This window comes from Microtus pennsylvanicus, chromosome 9 (genome assembly GCF_037038515.1).
Source record: "Microtus pennsylvanicus isolate mMicPen1 chromosome 9, mMicPen1.hap1, whole genome shotgun sequence".
Lineage (NCBI taxonomy): Eukaryota > Metazoa > Chordata > Mammalia > Rodentia > Cricetidae > Microtus > Microtus pennsylvanicus.
In genome coordinates, this window is record NC_134587.1 from 77,860,884 (window position 1) to 77,875,958 (window position 15,075).

The 15,075-nt window shown below is 45.0% G+C and overlaps 1 protein-coding gene across 4 annotated transcripts in view; it reads right to left on the reverse strand.

The window, feature by feature from the left end:
• The window catches only part of Dlc1 (DLC1 Rho GTPase activating protein), a 347,498-nt gene that overhangs the window by 18,119 nt on the left and 314,304 nt on the right, over positions 1–15,075 (reverse strand). For all 4 annotated transcript variants that reach the window (XM_075986541.1, XM_075986542.1, XM_075986543.1 and 1 more), the window contains 2 exons: positions 10,649–10,720; positions 6,260–6,341 (listed from right to left, as the gene is read on the reverse strand). In XM_075986541.1, the coding sequence (XP_075842656.1) occupies positions 6,260–6,341; positions 10,649–10,720 (154 nt within the window). The remainder of the gene's footprint in view (positions 1–6,259; positions 6,342–10,648; positions 10,721–15,075) is intronic.

Consider the following 15,075-nt stretch of genomic DNA (forward strand, 5'->3'; position numbering starts at 1 on the left):
TTAGCACACCATCAATCAATCAATCAAATCAATCAATCAATCAATCAATCAATCAATCAATCAATCATCAATTTCATTGAAAATGAAATCCTTTAAGAATAAGTCACAGGAAATAAGAAAAAAAAAGCACCTTTTATATACTCCCTAACTAGTGAGTCCAGAGGGTGTGAGGGACAGTCCTCCCGGCCTTGGTTCTTCCTAATATCTTCCAGATGACCATCGCTGCGTCCTCCCTCAGTGACCCTTTTTAAAGCGGTCTGCCGTTGGCCTCCTGAGCCTCCTGACTCTTCCCCATCAGTCTTTCCTCCTCAAGCTGCAAGCCTACATTTTCATGGAACGAGAGCCCTTAATTCCCTCCACTTCAAACTGATCCTCAGCTCTCCTCGGCCTTTATCTTTCCCATCCTGCTCTGGGTAACTTGTCTGACAACCTGGACGCACCAGGATAGGCAGTCTGATAAGCCTGCCTTTGATTCCATAGATTATGGGGCGGCCTGTTTATAGAATAAACAGAGATAAAGCAGAGGACTGAGGTTCAGAAAAACCCTCTCCGTGGATGGGGAGGCAACGAAAACAGCCGAGAAATACTGTAAACTCATAGAGGGGTGTAGGGTCCCTCTCTAAAGGGCATCGATTAAAGGACACGCCTACTGTTTTCAGTCCCCCCAATCTTTTCAATGAGAAATGGTTACAGTTAATCTTAGGTCTGGGTTTCATTATTCAAAACTGTAATCAAATCTCCACTTGACTCCATTTGGGCTTTAATGGTCGAGTGATGTTTATAACCAAATTTACTAGGCATGGAGGCCTGTGGGGGTAGGGGATGGCAGAGCAACTTCACAAACTCCTGGTCTGGGCCAAACAAAAAGAGACCCAGGAGGTTGGTTTTATAAAGGCCAAGTTTATCTTTTTATGTTGGCAGCACCAAACTAATGGCATTGCATTCCTGAAGGCCAAAGTGACTTTCAGAGTTTCGGCTGGCCGCTTTCATTTATTTTCCCTCACCGGCCCACATTCCCCAGGATCTCCGAAGAAGGCTTATGAGCCGGGCCGGCACACCTCTATCAGAGGGGCAACGGGGGCACAAGATATAGTAGCTCTAGCCAGAGAAGAAACTCATCTCATAAAAGAGAACACAAGAATGGTCACCAGAAGCTGGAAGGGACAGTGAGTCCCAATGAAAAGGTAACTAATGAAGCACAAAGACAGGAGGGCTGGACATATTGGGTTGACTATGCTTAACACTAATTTTTTATTTTAAAATAGCTACCTAGAATATTCTCAAGACTAGAAATGATAAAATTATAAGGTGGTAAGATATGGTCATACCTTACATACAAATATTAAAAAAAATCACATGAGTACAGTTATGCTACGTCAATCAAGAATTTTAACAAAAGGGTTCTAGCCAGATGAACTGCCATTGTCTCTGGGTGAGGCACTGTGCTGGGTGCTTCTAAGACATTAGATCATCCTTAGTCTTCTGGTGATCTTCCTAGAACAGATATCATGATTTATCTTTTAAAAAGGAAGAAATGGTGCTTAGGGAGCTCAGAAATTTTGTCCAAGGACCCAGGATTAAAACAGAGTAGATCTGGAGCCCAAACACAGCATCTTCTACTTGGTTCTGATACAAGTATTAACGATGCCAAAAAAAAAAAAAAAAAAAAGGAAGCAAAGTAGATCTGAAGTAGCAAACTTCAAGAAAGTGGCTGAAATACCGCTATCAATAACCATCTGTAGCCTTGGGCATTCAGACCCCCACCACCGCCCAAGGCCCAGCTCCAAAGGAATGTGCGGGTCTTATCTCCTGGGTAACTTGCATCTGTTCTAAAGACAGAGGGAGCCAAGGGCGGACTATCAAAGGTTCAAGAGTTAGGCTGCACAGAGCTGTAGGCACGCAGATAAAAGGATAGAGACAGAGATCTGGGCCTCCTTGCATTTAACATAAAAAGCAGAAGAAGGCTAAGGAGAAACAAAGGACCTGGACAAAAATTCTTCCAAGTCTTATAGATGGTTTGGAATTAAACATATGTTTAAATTACTTGCTGTTGGGTGTCATCTGGTACTTGAAAGGCTGAGGCAGGAGGGCTGTTGAATTTAACCCAGCTTGGGCTACACAGTAAGATCCTGCCCCCAGCACCTCCCCCCACTCCTATCTCCTCACCCAATTACTTGCCTCATTTTAAACTGAATTGGAAAGGGTGACCGGGTCAGAATGCTGCTTGAGGTAGCTTTGACACATCACAGGCGGTTTGGGGACAAAGTACATAGTGAAGATGACGGTGACAATGTAGTTACCTTTCTCATCTGACAACAACTAGCCAATGTTCACATTGCTTTCATGGATTGAGAGGAGTCAGTTTTAATTCCAAAGGAAAGCAGCAATGTGGAATGTTCCTGAAGCCCCGGGAAGGCAGAGGCATCCCAGCACCACCCAGTTTACAGTGTGTGCTTTGAGACAAGCTGAGCACTCTTCTAGTACTGAATAGAACCTGCTCACAATCATAGATCCCTCAGTTGGTTTAGATTATTAGTGAAGCCATCAAGGCGGGCGGAAAAGCCAATTTCTTCGAGGAACTAGTCCGTTGCTACCTTAGAATAACACTTGAAGAATATTGGGTAAGCCAGCACTTGGGAGCCAAAGGCTGGCCGATCTCAGTGAGTTCAAGGTAAGCCTGGTCTACAGGGCAAGTTCTAGAACAGCCAGAGCTACACAGAGAAACACTGTCTCAGGAATAAAACTACCCTGATAATTATAATTTCCGGACATTATTAAAGTTTATATTTTGATAGTACCAGTGTTCAACCTCATCCTATTCCTGCTTTGTGGTCTAAGAGTCTTCCGCCCTGAGTAAAAACTATGAAAAGAAATCAGCTCCTTTTAGCTTTTTATCACAACTGTTGTTTGACTTACAAATCTGGGAATGTGGGTATTTTCTATCCAGGGAGAAATAGAGAAACTGCATACAGAATGTGGCCCACTCCACGGGCGAGCATTCGAGGCGAGGAACCCCATGATGCTTCCAACCAAGCTCTGACAACTCATTCACTTAAATGCTTGGATGAGGGAAGGCCGGATGTGCACAAAAAGTCTCCACAGAGAACAAGCCAAGAGGAGACATCTGTAAACACACTACAGCTCTGTTATCTGATGGCCCTGGATTCCATAGGCGGAAGAAGTCTCTGCAGTAGGCATATGCGGAAAATAAAGGGAATGTCAGAAAACCTATGGGGGGGTTGATATCTGCCTACAGGTCCCACCTGTGTCTTTCTCGGAAGGCCAATGTCACTGCCATCGTGTGACTGTGTGGCCAAGGCCCTTGGGCTTTCCATCCCCTCAACTCTTGATGACTATTACTGTGGGTCCTGAAATTTCCCCCTTTTAATTAGAAAGTGATTTTTTTTTTTTTGAGGCAGGATCTTGCTGTTCAGTCCGAACTGGCTTTGAATTCTCATTTTCTTTTTTTTTTTTTAAATCTGTCTCCCCAGGGCTGAGATGACAGTGAACACTTATTACATGCTGAATAAGAATTTCATTAAAAAAAAAAAGAAAGAAAATGAAAACTCAACCGTAGGCTTTAGTGCACATCCTCCAAACTGGATCTGATGAGTTTTGTTTTTGTTTTTTTTTTCCTTTTTTCATTATGACACCTAACCTATGTAGGATATATCAGTGTATACACATAAGAGAAAACTGATTCTGACCCCAAAGAGCGCAGATAAAGGACCAGTTTCCCAATCCTTTCTTTGCTCCTGTCGTATCTGGTCTCTTCTAAGGGCGGCAGCTTCTCCTTTTAGGCAGTATTCTGAGCCAGCATGAACCAAACTTTAGCAAGCCTTTTTCCTTCGAAAAAGGAAAAAGTCAGTTTTAAACTGACATTCAAGAAAAATTCTTCAAAAATAAAATTCTTCAAGTATTTAATCAGAATTCTTTGGGCTGAAATACTGTGATGGTATTTTTCTGACCCAGACATTCCTAAGCTGTTGATGTAGTTCAGCAGGCCGACTCCCTCCCAAGTGGCTTAGCATGTGTGAGAAGGGTGATTGGCCACGAGGCGCAAGCAAGCGTTTCCTAAGACGCCTTTTCTGAGTGACCTCATCCGTATGCATCAGCATCACCGGCGATGACTTGAGAATAAATTAAGGCTGCCACACAGCTAAGCGCCAAAACATCTTTACAATGTCCGGAGCAGTTCAGCATCCAGATGCCGACTTCTCTCCAAACGGCACTGGTGACATTTTTCATTCCAGATCACGTAGTGATGATATTACATACTCCAGGAACTCCACAAACTCTCTTTCCCCAGAAAAAAAAAATGTGTGCATGCCCTGGACACTTCTCACTAAAGCTGCACACTGTTTTGGGGGAGATAAAGATACCTTTTTTCTCTCTTTTTACAAACTATGAAATCTAGTCTTTTCGATAGTGTGAACATATAATTTGTCTTTTCCCAAAACCACAGTACTCAAACTTGCTGCTTCAAACAACATTATGTAAGAAAGGATGTGTTTGTGTGTGTGTGTGTGAGAGAGAGAGAGAGAGAGAGACAGACAGACAGACAGACAGACAGACAGAAAGCTGTTACTGTGTTCTTCACCGTTATAGGAAAAGAAACACCAGATTACCAGTTCACCTTACGATGTTTGCCCCAGATAAAACAAACACCGAAATTAGGTACTTGATAGGGAGCCCAGCCATAGCGAGCATGAGGGTCTGGGTCTGGATGCCCACATCCAGGCAAAAGCCAGGCATCACAGCAATGGAGTCCACTGACTCGCCAGGCTGGCTGAATTGGTGAGCTCTGGGCTGAAGGAGAGACCTGGCCTCAAAAAACAAGGCACAGAACAACTGAAGAGGAGGACACTGGGCGGTGACCTCTGGCCTCTCCAGGTGCGCATGCGCACATGCATGCACACATGCACAAACATGCAAACACACATGCACATGCACGTGCGTACAAATAACTAAGGTCTTTTAGAAGTCACTGAAAGAGAACTGCCTTCCACGTTAGAATTCAGTCAACATGTGAATTCTGTCTCTATGCATATTCTTCTCCTTAGAACCAGGCAGGGAAGGCTTTTCAAGGATTCTGAGAAAAATTACAAGGGATGAATAACAGGAGATGAATAAAAATGTCACCCCGGGTTTGAAAGGATCACCCGAGGCCCTTGCAGCCTCAGGTTTTATTACTTTCACTTCTCTAAATCCCACAAGCTGCCTCTCAGCCTGGAGAGTGAGCAGCTCCCGGAGCAGGACCTCTGACAGGTTTATTCACCGTTCACATCAGTGCCCGTTTACTGCCTGTCTCCTATACATTAAAGCCCGTGCTCCGTGAGTTTATGGCCTATTTAATCCTGTCATCACTCTACCTGGGGCGGCTGGGGCTTCTGAGGAGCCTCCTTAGAATGACAGTCCTGACTGGCTCTTCTAAGCCCTGCCCCTCTGAATGTCTCCTTCCACCCAGTACGGTGGCGGCGTTGACTCGCATGGTGCTGGTGGTCAGGGACATGAACTCTTCAGAAAGTCCATGTTTCCGAACCACCAGAAAGTTTGCTGTTTCTGCCGTCAAATGGTAACAGGATATGGGATGGTCCTACGTGACGGCCTCCCAAGACAACCTGGGTGCTATTGCAATGATGACATCATACAACAGCATTTTAGTGTTCATCTAATGTTCGCTCAAAGCAACGTAAGTCACTGTATCACCTGATTATCAAAGATCCGATGTGGATCAAATTGAAAGCAAACCAAGGTTGAGAGATGAGCACCATTTCATCCATCTATCCATCTATCCATCTATCTATCTATCTATCTATCTATCTATCTATCTATCTATCTATCTATCTATCTATCTGTCCCCTGTCTGTCTGTCCGTCTACCTATCTATCTCTGAAACAAAGTCTATCCTGGAACTTACTCTTGAACTACGACTGGCCTGCCTCCGCCCTGAGTGCTGAGATTACAGTACCACGTTTTTTTGTACCGGCTTTGCGGGAGCCTAGGCAGTTTGGATGCTCACCTTACTAGACCTGGAAGGAGGTGGGAGGTCCTTGGACTTCCGACAGGGCAGGGAACCCTCACCACTCTTTGGGCTGATGAGGGAGGGGGACTGGATTGGGGGAGGAGGAGGGAAATGGGAGGCGGTGGCGGAGAGGAGGCAGAAATCTTTAATAAATAAATAAAATAAAAAAACAAAAGCAGAGACATAAACTATCAAATTAAAAAAAAATAAAATAAAAGGGAAATGTCAGTTTACCTGCATAGAGCCTCGATGGCATCTCTGTCCAAGAAATCATGTTCTCTCTTCACCAGAGCCACATCAATAGGGAACAGGAGATCTGTAGGAGAAAAAAAAAACAAACCAAAAAACAAGTATAGTTGAGTGCCCAGGCTCTGGTCAAATTAGCTTGTTTCGGCAATGTGCTATCTGCTGTTCCCGCAACTCCTCATCCCCTCTGAGGGCGCATGGAGTGATTCCACCCGTGGTTTAAGTCAGTTCTAAAGTGGCTGAGGATCTCTGAGTTGTTTCTCGGTCACAGAAAGAGTTCAAAACACTTTCTGCCTTCAAACGAATTACTAGGCAGTAAACGCCTGCTCTGAGTTATAATTTAAGCCAGGTTGAATACAGTAAGGAGTCTCCTTTGTGATGGGGCTAAAAAAAAATGTCTTTGCTCACAGGCCATCAGGGAAGGGGCCACAGGAAAAACAAAAGCAAGCCCAGAGACAAAACAGAACCCTGGCCAGGAAAGATTCAGGGAACAATGGCCAAGGGCAGCTGGAGGGACTGGTCCATTTACATGATAGGATATACTGCAGAGAATCCAAGATATGCTATTTTAAAACAAATATTAGCACTTCCACACGGCAGCCAAAGGGTTAACTCCCAAGTAAAACAAAGGCCTAACTACACACTTACTGCAAAGCAATGGTAACCCAAGCCCCTAAATCTGTGAGGGTCCACTGCTCTCAGTGACAAGGAACTGCTCACAGCAGACCGAGAGCAGGAAGAACGGCTCTGTACAGCCTGCAGAGAGAGTGAAATCGTGATTACCAGCCTGGGGACCTGGGGGTCTACAGGGAGAGGGATGGAGGACCAATGACTAGAGCTGTGGAGTTACTGAGATAGCCCTGAGTGACCATGATTGTATTTTTTTTTTTTTGGATTTTTCGAGACAGGGTTTCTCCGTAGTTTTTGATTCCGGTCCTGGAACTAAGCTCTTGTAGACCAGGCTGGCCTCGAACTCACAGAGATCCGCCTGCCTCTGCCTCCCGAGTGCTGGGATTAAAGGCGTGCGCCACCACCACCACCACCGCCCGGCTAGAATTCCTTATTTCTAAGGATAGCATTGACAGCATCTTTTGGAAAACAATGTTGAAAGCTATCTCAGTATTCGTTTACCGTCTATTCTTTTGTTTTTTTCTGGAGGCAAGAGTTGGATTCCTTTGACCCTGACTGATAATATACGCAGACCAAGGACATTGTTACAGCTCGATGGCCAATGGAGATCTGTAGGGAATTTAGTATTCCAAGTTTATACTTCTTCATGAGTAGACAGAGGGAGGGCCAGTGACACCGTCATAGTGACCACACAGAGAAGGATAACAGTGAATAGGAACGCAAATTACTAAATAGAATCACGGTCACATACCCTTTAGGGACTCAGACTCTATTAAACAATAAGCCGAGATCAGAGGAAATACTTTCAGATAGTATATAACATAAAAATCTATGAATGCAAATGCAAAGTTTTAATGTCCTTGCCTGCTAAGCATATGTGAAAAAGAAACCATGCTATTTTAGCTGTTTCTAAGTTTCTATGCTATGCTTTTTTAAAAAAATATTTATTTATTTATTTATTATGTATACAATATTCTGTCTGTGTGTATGCCTTCAGACCAGAAGAGGGAACCAGACCCCATTACAGATGGTTGTGAGCCACCATGTGGTTGCTGGGAATTGAACTCAGGACCTTTGGAAGAGCAGCCAGTGCTCTTAACCTCTGAGCCATCTCTCCAGCCCTCTATGCTATACTTAAGGTCAGTTTTCTGATCCAAATGAATAACAATTCTGTTTTTTTAAAAAAACTACCCAGTAATGACTAACTGTGAGGAATGCAAGAATTCAATCAATTTTCTTCTTATTTGCCTAGACTGTTTGTTGAAGGAACTGGTTTTTACAAGATGATGGTTTACTGATGGGTAGAAGCGGTCTGAACCCAACTTCTAGCCTGGGTGTAGAGGGAGGAAGTGAAAACCTGCAGGCAGCAAACGGAGCTAATCAGGAAGATGAGGGATCTGTGGGCGGCCGTGCCACCAAATGTGTGTAGCTCGTTCACCTGGCATAGGGGCAGGGTGAGGTGGGAAATGACTGCCCAGAACCTGGCCCAGCACATCCCAGAGACAGCCTAGGCTTCAGATGACTTGGAGAGATGCGGCAGATACCAGCAGGGACGATGGAGCCTGCATGTTAGGACTGTGAAGGTAAGACACGGCAACTGGAAATTGGATTCACCAAAACCAACAGGCACAAGAAGGCGCCTCTTAGCAGCGCATCAACACCCCAAAAGGACATAATTGAAGGAAATTTAATCTTAAAGAGGAAAACAAAAGCCTGGCCACTGGAAATCCAATTACCTTTCCCTAGCTCCAGGAGAGCTGTAAACTAGAAAAGCAACGAGCTCTGTTCCTACTTCCACCTCCAAAGCCCTTTAATGGGTCGGAGGTCTTGTCTGAGGGCAGGCAACTCCACCGCGCAAAGTGTTGGGTCAAAAATCAAAATAAAAGAACAATTAGAAATTGCATATATGCTGTGAAATTGAGGGACACTAAGCTATTTCGGAACATAAAAGTATATCATCACTGAGTGCCACCGAAAGACTACGTGAGGAATCACTCCATGCCTTGCTTGATTTGAAAACTGCCTATAAAATGAGAGCCTTCACCCCATGGTCTAGTGTCTTTGGTATAGGAAGGTACTCTGCGCACTACCAAAAGAGAAACATAAATGCTAATCCAGCCATAAACCCTTCATCTACAATGGTGTCCAGCCTGTAAGACAGGCGAGGGCAATGGTGGGAGTAACCACGACTGGTTACTTTGGGAGTAACCAACCAAGATCTGATTTGATTTAAGACCCATGCCATAAAATGGAATCCATACCCCCCCACAGCTTGGGTGTGCAAGAATCTGAGACTAGAGAGCCCAGGGACCTTGGGTAAAATCAAGCACTACTGATCTTAAAACAAAACAAAACAAAACAAAAAAACCAACAGCCTGTAGCGCTGCAAGGACTCCTAAGGACACTCTGATAACTCGCGGACCACTGTCTGGCTTAGTCATCACCAGAGAAGCACTGCCCTACAGTAGATGGAAACAAATTCAGAGACCCACAGCCAGACATTATGCAGAGAGTGAGAGACCTCAGAACACTCAGTTCTAAATGGATGAGTGTTTCTTCCTCCAGGTTCCTGCCTTGAGTCCTGAGTCCCGTGTCCTGTCATCCCCCTCCCCCAAATCAAATCCCTCCCCTCAGGAGGCAGGCAACCCTGCAGTAGAGGAGTCAGTCAGAAAGAGTTCAGCTTTATCAAGAGAGAGAGAGAGAGAGAGAGAGAGAGAGAGAGAGAGAGAGAGAGAGAGAGAGAGAGAGAGAAGAGAATATTAAACAAACAAAAAACAAAAACAAACCCAAAATCCATGAAGTTATGTGGGTAGGGAGGTGGGGAGGCTCTGACAGGAGTTGTCCGAGGGGGAAAACATGATCAAAATATATTGCACAAAAATTTTAAATAAATAAAAACAATTAAAAAGTAAACATTCAAAAGAAAATGATCTATAAAATGGAGCTCACTATTTCAAAGCTCCGATCATTATAACAAAATTTCATATGCAGATAATAGGTCTCCCATTGAAATGAACAGCCAATTCATCTCAATGGATGCAGAACACGTGGTATCGACCCATGGAACCAGAGCCTCAGAGAAGGAATTAGACGTGACTGTCCCTAGCATCCTGTCAACTTGACAGAAGCCAGGGTCAAGTAGGAAGAAAGAAGCATACCAGAGAAAAGGCCTCTATCAGATTGGCCTATAGGCAAGTCTGAGCTGCATTTTCTTGATTAGTGATTGATTTGGGAGGGTCCAGCCCACTGTGGGCAGGGCTGCCCTTAGGCAGGTACTTCAGGGTACTACAAGAAAGCAAAGCCAATAAGCAGCAATCTTCTATAGCCTTTGCCTCAGTTCCTCCTTCCGGGTTCCAGCCCTGACTTCTCTTGGTGATGGGGTGTAAGCTGCCAAGATGAAATAAACGCTTTTCTCTGCAGGTTGCTTTTGGTCATATTGTTTATCACAGAGACAAAGAAAGCAAACTTGTACGGTGATCTTTTTAACTTTAATTGTCCTTTCCTGTTTCGGTGTGTGGGTGTTTTTAGGACACGGCTTACTCTTTGCAGAAGGACAAGATGACTCTATTAATACTAAGGTTCTGTTTTACTTTTGTTTTGAATGGTGGGAGTCTTGGGTACTTATCCCATTGTTTTAGAAACTGGAATATTTAACTAAGTGACAAAATGTCTCCGAGTAAGTCCTCGATTCATGAGGTCAGTGTTACGAATATGCTGACTTCAGATAAGATGGCATCCTTGCCTTACCTTCATAAAGCTGTGCATATTGGGGGAATCCGGTTACCCGCAGCCAGTCGCAAGCTTCCTTGGCTTCAATTTCTAGAGACAAACAGAAGACGAATTTGTTAGCCACTTTAACCCTCCATGTGACTTTCCTGCATTAACAAACTGATTCTATTAGACAAGCAAAAGACAAATTCTGTAAAACAATATATACCTACAGGCAAAGGAACCAGCAAAAAGTTCATACCCAAAGGCTTACATTTTATACATCCTTCCATCTTTTTTAAAATGAATGCAATGATGTGTTTTCTCTTTAAGGAGAACAGAAGGGGCCTGGGGCTGTAACTCAGATGTACAGCCATGCATAAGGCCCTGGGACTGATCCCCTGTGCTGCAGAAACCAAAACAAACAAAAAATCCAAGATGGGTTCCCAGCAGTAAGTTACTCCGTGCTGGTTCTGGACACGCTTCCAAAAAGAAAAGCACAAGGACAGAAGGGGTTGAATGACTGAGCTGAAGCCCAGCTGGCCTAACAAGGCTTATTATTTTCTGCTTCAACAAAACCCCACCAGATAACACCCTGACATCTAGAGTAGAACCTGGCTGGGCACAGTTGCTGCCCTGTGGCATTTGTGGATTGGGCCTTTTGCTAGCCAAAGACAATGACAAAATGCCTTTAGGAGCACTGTATTCCTCAGTGGGAGGGTCGCAGCAGGCTGCCTCAGGAAACCAAGGGCACGATGTCACTGAATCCCAGCATCTTGGCAGGCTAACAGCCTAATAAAGGCCCCACTTCCCCGTGGTTAAACATCTTGTAGATAGTATTGCTAAACAGAGGGGCCAAGAGCAACTGACACGCTGTGTTCAAATCCACTCAGGCACGCATTTACAATCCCGTTAAAACTGACTCGCGGAGGTGGTCCTGGACACATTAATTAGTTTCTGTGTTTGCACAAAGAATATTCCTTTCAACTCCTCTTCCCACCTTCTTCAGGCCATTAGAGCGCTTGGTTATTTAAGGCTATTCACTTGACAGACGTCTCAACATTGCTTAATCAAGCCCAGATTCCCATCTTCATTAAGCCAGATGTCCATCTGGTGGCCACCATTACAAATACACGCCTCACGTTACTTTTGTCTACTCAAACGTTAAGGTTTTCCACTTACTGTTTTTTTTTTAAATTTTAACTTATTCTTTTTTCCCCCCTTGTCCTTTCAAGAAGAGCAACTTTTAAAAACTTTAATTTGTCAAGGCAATTTGGAATGTCGTTTCTAGGCACACCAGGGAGCAAACTGTGGTTTTTCCGAGTGAGTTAATACCCAGCTGAAATGAGGGTAACCCTGAACCGTTACGAAATACCGTCTTAAAGGTTGCTTTCCGTGAGATGAAGTAGTACGACTAAACATAAGGTTCAGGACCCAATGGGCAAGAGGACGCAGAAGAACTTCCTTGTTCGCGCTGAGTAAGGTACACAGAAGTAAATCACCTGCGCCCGGTCTTCTTCATGTATCAAATTTTAAATTGAAATTAGTGCATTTATTTACTTTGCGATTGTGTGTATGCACGTGGGCCTGTGTCCTAAGGGGTAAGATGTGGCGATCAGAGGACAATTTGTGGAAGTCTGTTCTCCCCCTTCCACCACCTAGACAGGAGACAGATCCCCAGGGTTGGTGGCCAGCACCTGCTGACCCAGCCTGCCAGCGCTCACGTATTTTTTTTTTTAAATCCATGTCTTGTCTTCCTAAGGATTAAGGAAGTTTTAATAAGATCGCAAAACAGCTTCTGGGAGAGTATTTTAAGAAGGAAAAACATGAACGCTTAGCATTTTATTTTAAAGGCTATGAAAAATCAAAGTTTCCCTCTGTGGAGCCCTCCTGGCTCCCAAAGAGGACTACAAAAAGAAAAACAGGCTGCTTGTTTTAAAAAAGTGTTTTATTTTTGGAAATTATATTCCACCATTTCTCCCTCCCATACCTCTCAAATATCCCTCCTTGCTCTCTTATAAATTCATGGCTTTTTAAAAAATTGTTTTATGTGTACGGGTGTTTGCCTGAATGCAGATCACATGTTTTCTGGGTGCACAGGGAGATCAGAAGAAGGTGTCGGAGTCTCTGAATCCGGAGTTAGAGATGGCTGTGGGCCACTGTGTGAGTGCTGGGAACCAAACCTGGGTCCTCTGAACCACGGAGTCATCTTTCCAACCCCACAAATTCATGGCCTCTTAAAAACATTTAAAATCATTCAGTGTGCGTGTCCTTCGAGAATCTTTCCAAAGAACAGACTGCGGAACACAGGATAATAGACGGTTAAAAAGGAGTACTTGCTTTCTTGTTCTCTCAATTAAAAGTCAGGTGACTAGAGACTCTGAGCATTGGTCCATTTCGGGGCACATGCAGACAGGGCATCAGGCTAGTGTACATACAAAGGCTTCATTAGGTACCAGCTTAGAAGATGCGAACACCTATTTACAGCATGCTCTTGATTTTCTAATTCAAGTGGTTTTGTGTTGAAAGGTGGGAAAGAGGCAATGTATTTTTCTAAAGCATCTTTACATCTGTTAACAGAATCCTTTACCCACGAGAAGAACGTTTTACCTACATTAATCAAGGTACCATGCAATTTCTGAAACACCCAGATGTCTACAGCTGGCTTGTGTCTCAGTTATTCCCTATCACTAAGAAAATGGCATGTTCTCATACAGTCCCACCCTGATGTCACCCAGCCACTTTCAGGGCCACCTGGTTAGCAAACAAATGATGTGAGCTGGGGAGATGGCTCTATGGAGAAGAGCATTTGCTCTGCAAGCGTGCGGACCTGGGTTCAAGTCCCAGCACCTGTGTAAAAACCATGCAGACAGGTGGACCCGAGAAGCTCCAGCCAAGCCTGAGCCTTTTACATGCCGGTTCACTTCCTCACACTGATCCTAATACACGCTCACAGCACCCTCAAGGTACAAGGTCCTAAAACGCAGGTGGAAGCAGTCAGCCAACTCCCCTCAAGAATGAGCTCTATGTCCCAGGTGAGAGAAGAAACAGGGGCTCACAGAATGCTAGTTTGTATAGAGCAGAATTTTCCTTTGTCAGGGAGTCAAGGGACAAAGTTTAAGATGTCGAAGCAGGACCAGGGAGATGGATGTTGGGTTGGTGGTGTTCTTGAACAAGTCTGATCAGCTGTGATTGATCCTGGGGCCCTTGGTGGAGAGAACTGACGACTGAGGCTGTATTTTGACCTCTACGTACACACCATAGCGTGTGTGCTGCACAGGCGTGCATGTGCAGGCACACACACACCCACAACCAGGAAACACCACAGCCTGTTAGCCGATCACTTCAGCATCCCCCCCGCCCCCACTGTGAATGCCTGGCTGGAAGGACAGACTTCTTCCTTGAGTGCAGGTGTTTGGTGTCCTGTGCGCCACGAGTGATGGTGTTTTCTAAAACAGCGAGGCCACCAGACTCAAAAGCACAATGGCCACACAATGAAACTTGCGGACGAGGGGTTCTGCTAAGCAAGCCACAGACACGTATGTTAAGGAGGAAACAGGAAATTTTTCTTGGAAGCAGCTTAGCTGTTGGTCGTTCACAGAGCAGTTCTGTGCGTGAGATGAATGAGCGCTGAGACCTTTTGTGCACGGCCGGGGACCCTTAGCCCGTATTGACATATTTCCTGGCTGTATCGGATGCCCCCGATCTTCTTGCTATACCTTAACTGTAATCCTTTATCCATGACAAGTCACTGTAAGTGTGCCAACTTTCCCCGAGCCAGAAGCCACCTTGCTGCTGAGCTCTGCAGGTTGAGTGACAGCCCAGGAGTTTAAGTGGGCTGCAATACCACCACAGTGAGAACCTGGGGGGTTTCTTTCCTTCTTTCCCTCTAGGCCCGCCCATCACAGGCTCCAGGAAATCTGTTTCTTCAAAGAAATGCTAAGGAATTAGGGAATGCTACAGAAAAGGCAAGCACTTTCTCCGATCCCTTGGAAGTCCTGCTATAAGGCAGATGTGTGGGCAAAGGCTCCTGTGTACAGAGAGCTGCTCTTGCTGTGGACAGGCAAGCGGGGCTTTCAAATCCAAACCAAGATTCATTCCTGCTCCTGGGTGACACGGGATCCCTTCAAAGGGAAGAAAGGGCCGGCTTATCAGGTTCTTGCCGCCACCGGGTCAAGGAGGTCAGAGATGCACACACTGGCTTTAGTAACAGCCCACCTTCACTTCGTGGGTGGGGCTCATGGGGTGGGTCATCCGGAGAAGCATCCAGGTCATGGAGCACAGAAAGGTGGTAAGGCATCGGGAACTTCTTACAAAAGCCAAAGACCACCCAGCCCCACATATTCAAATTGGTTTCATCGCAGCACGGGCATCTTATTTTATAAAAGCTCCCCAAGCCCTGCAAGTGTAGGCAGGACTGGCTCCCCTAGGAGTCGCGTGTCACCTCCCACGAGTCCCCAGTGCAG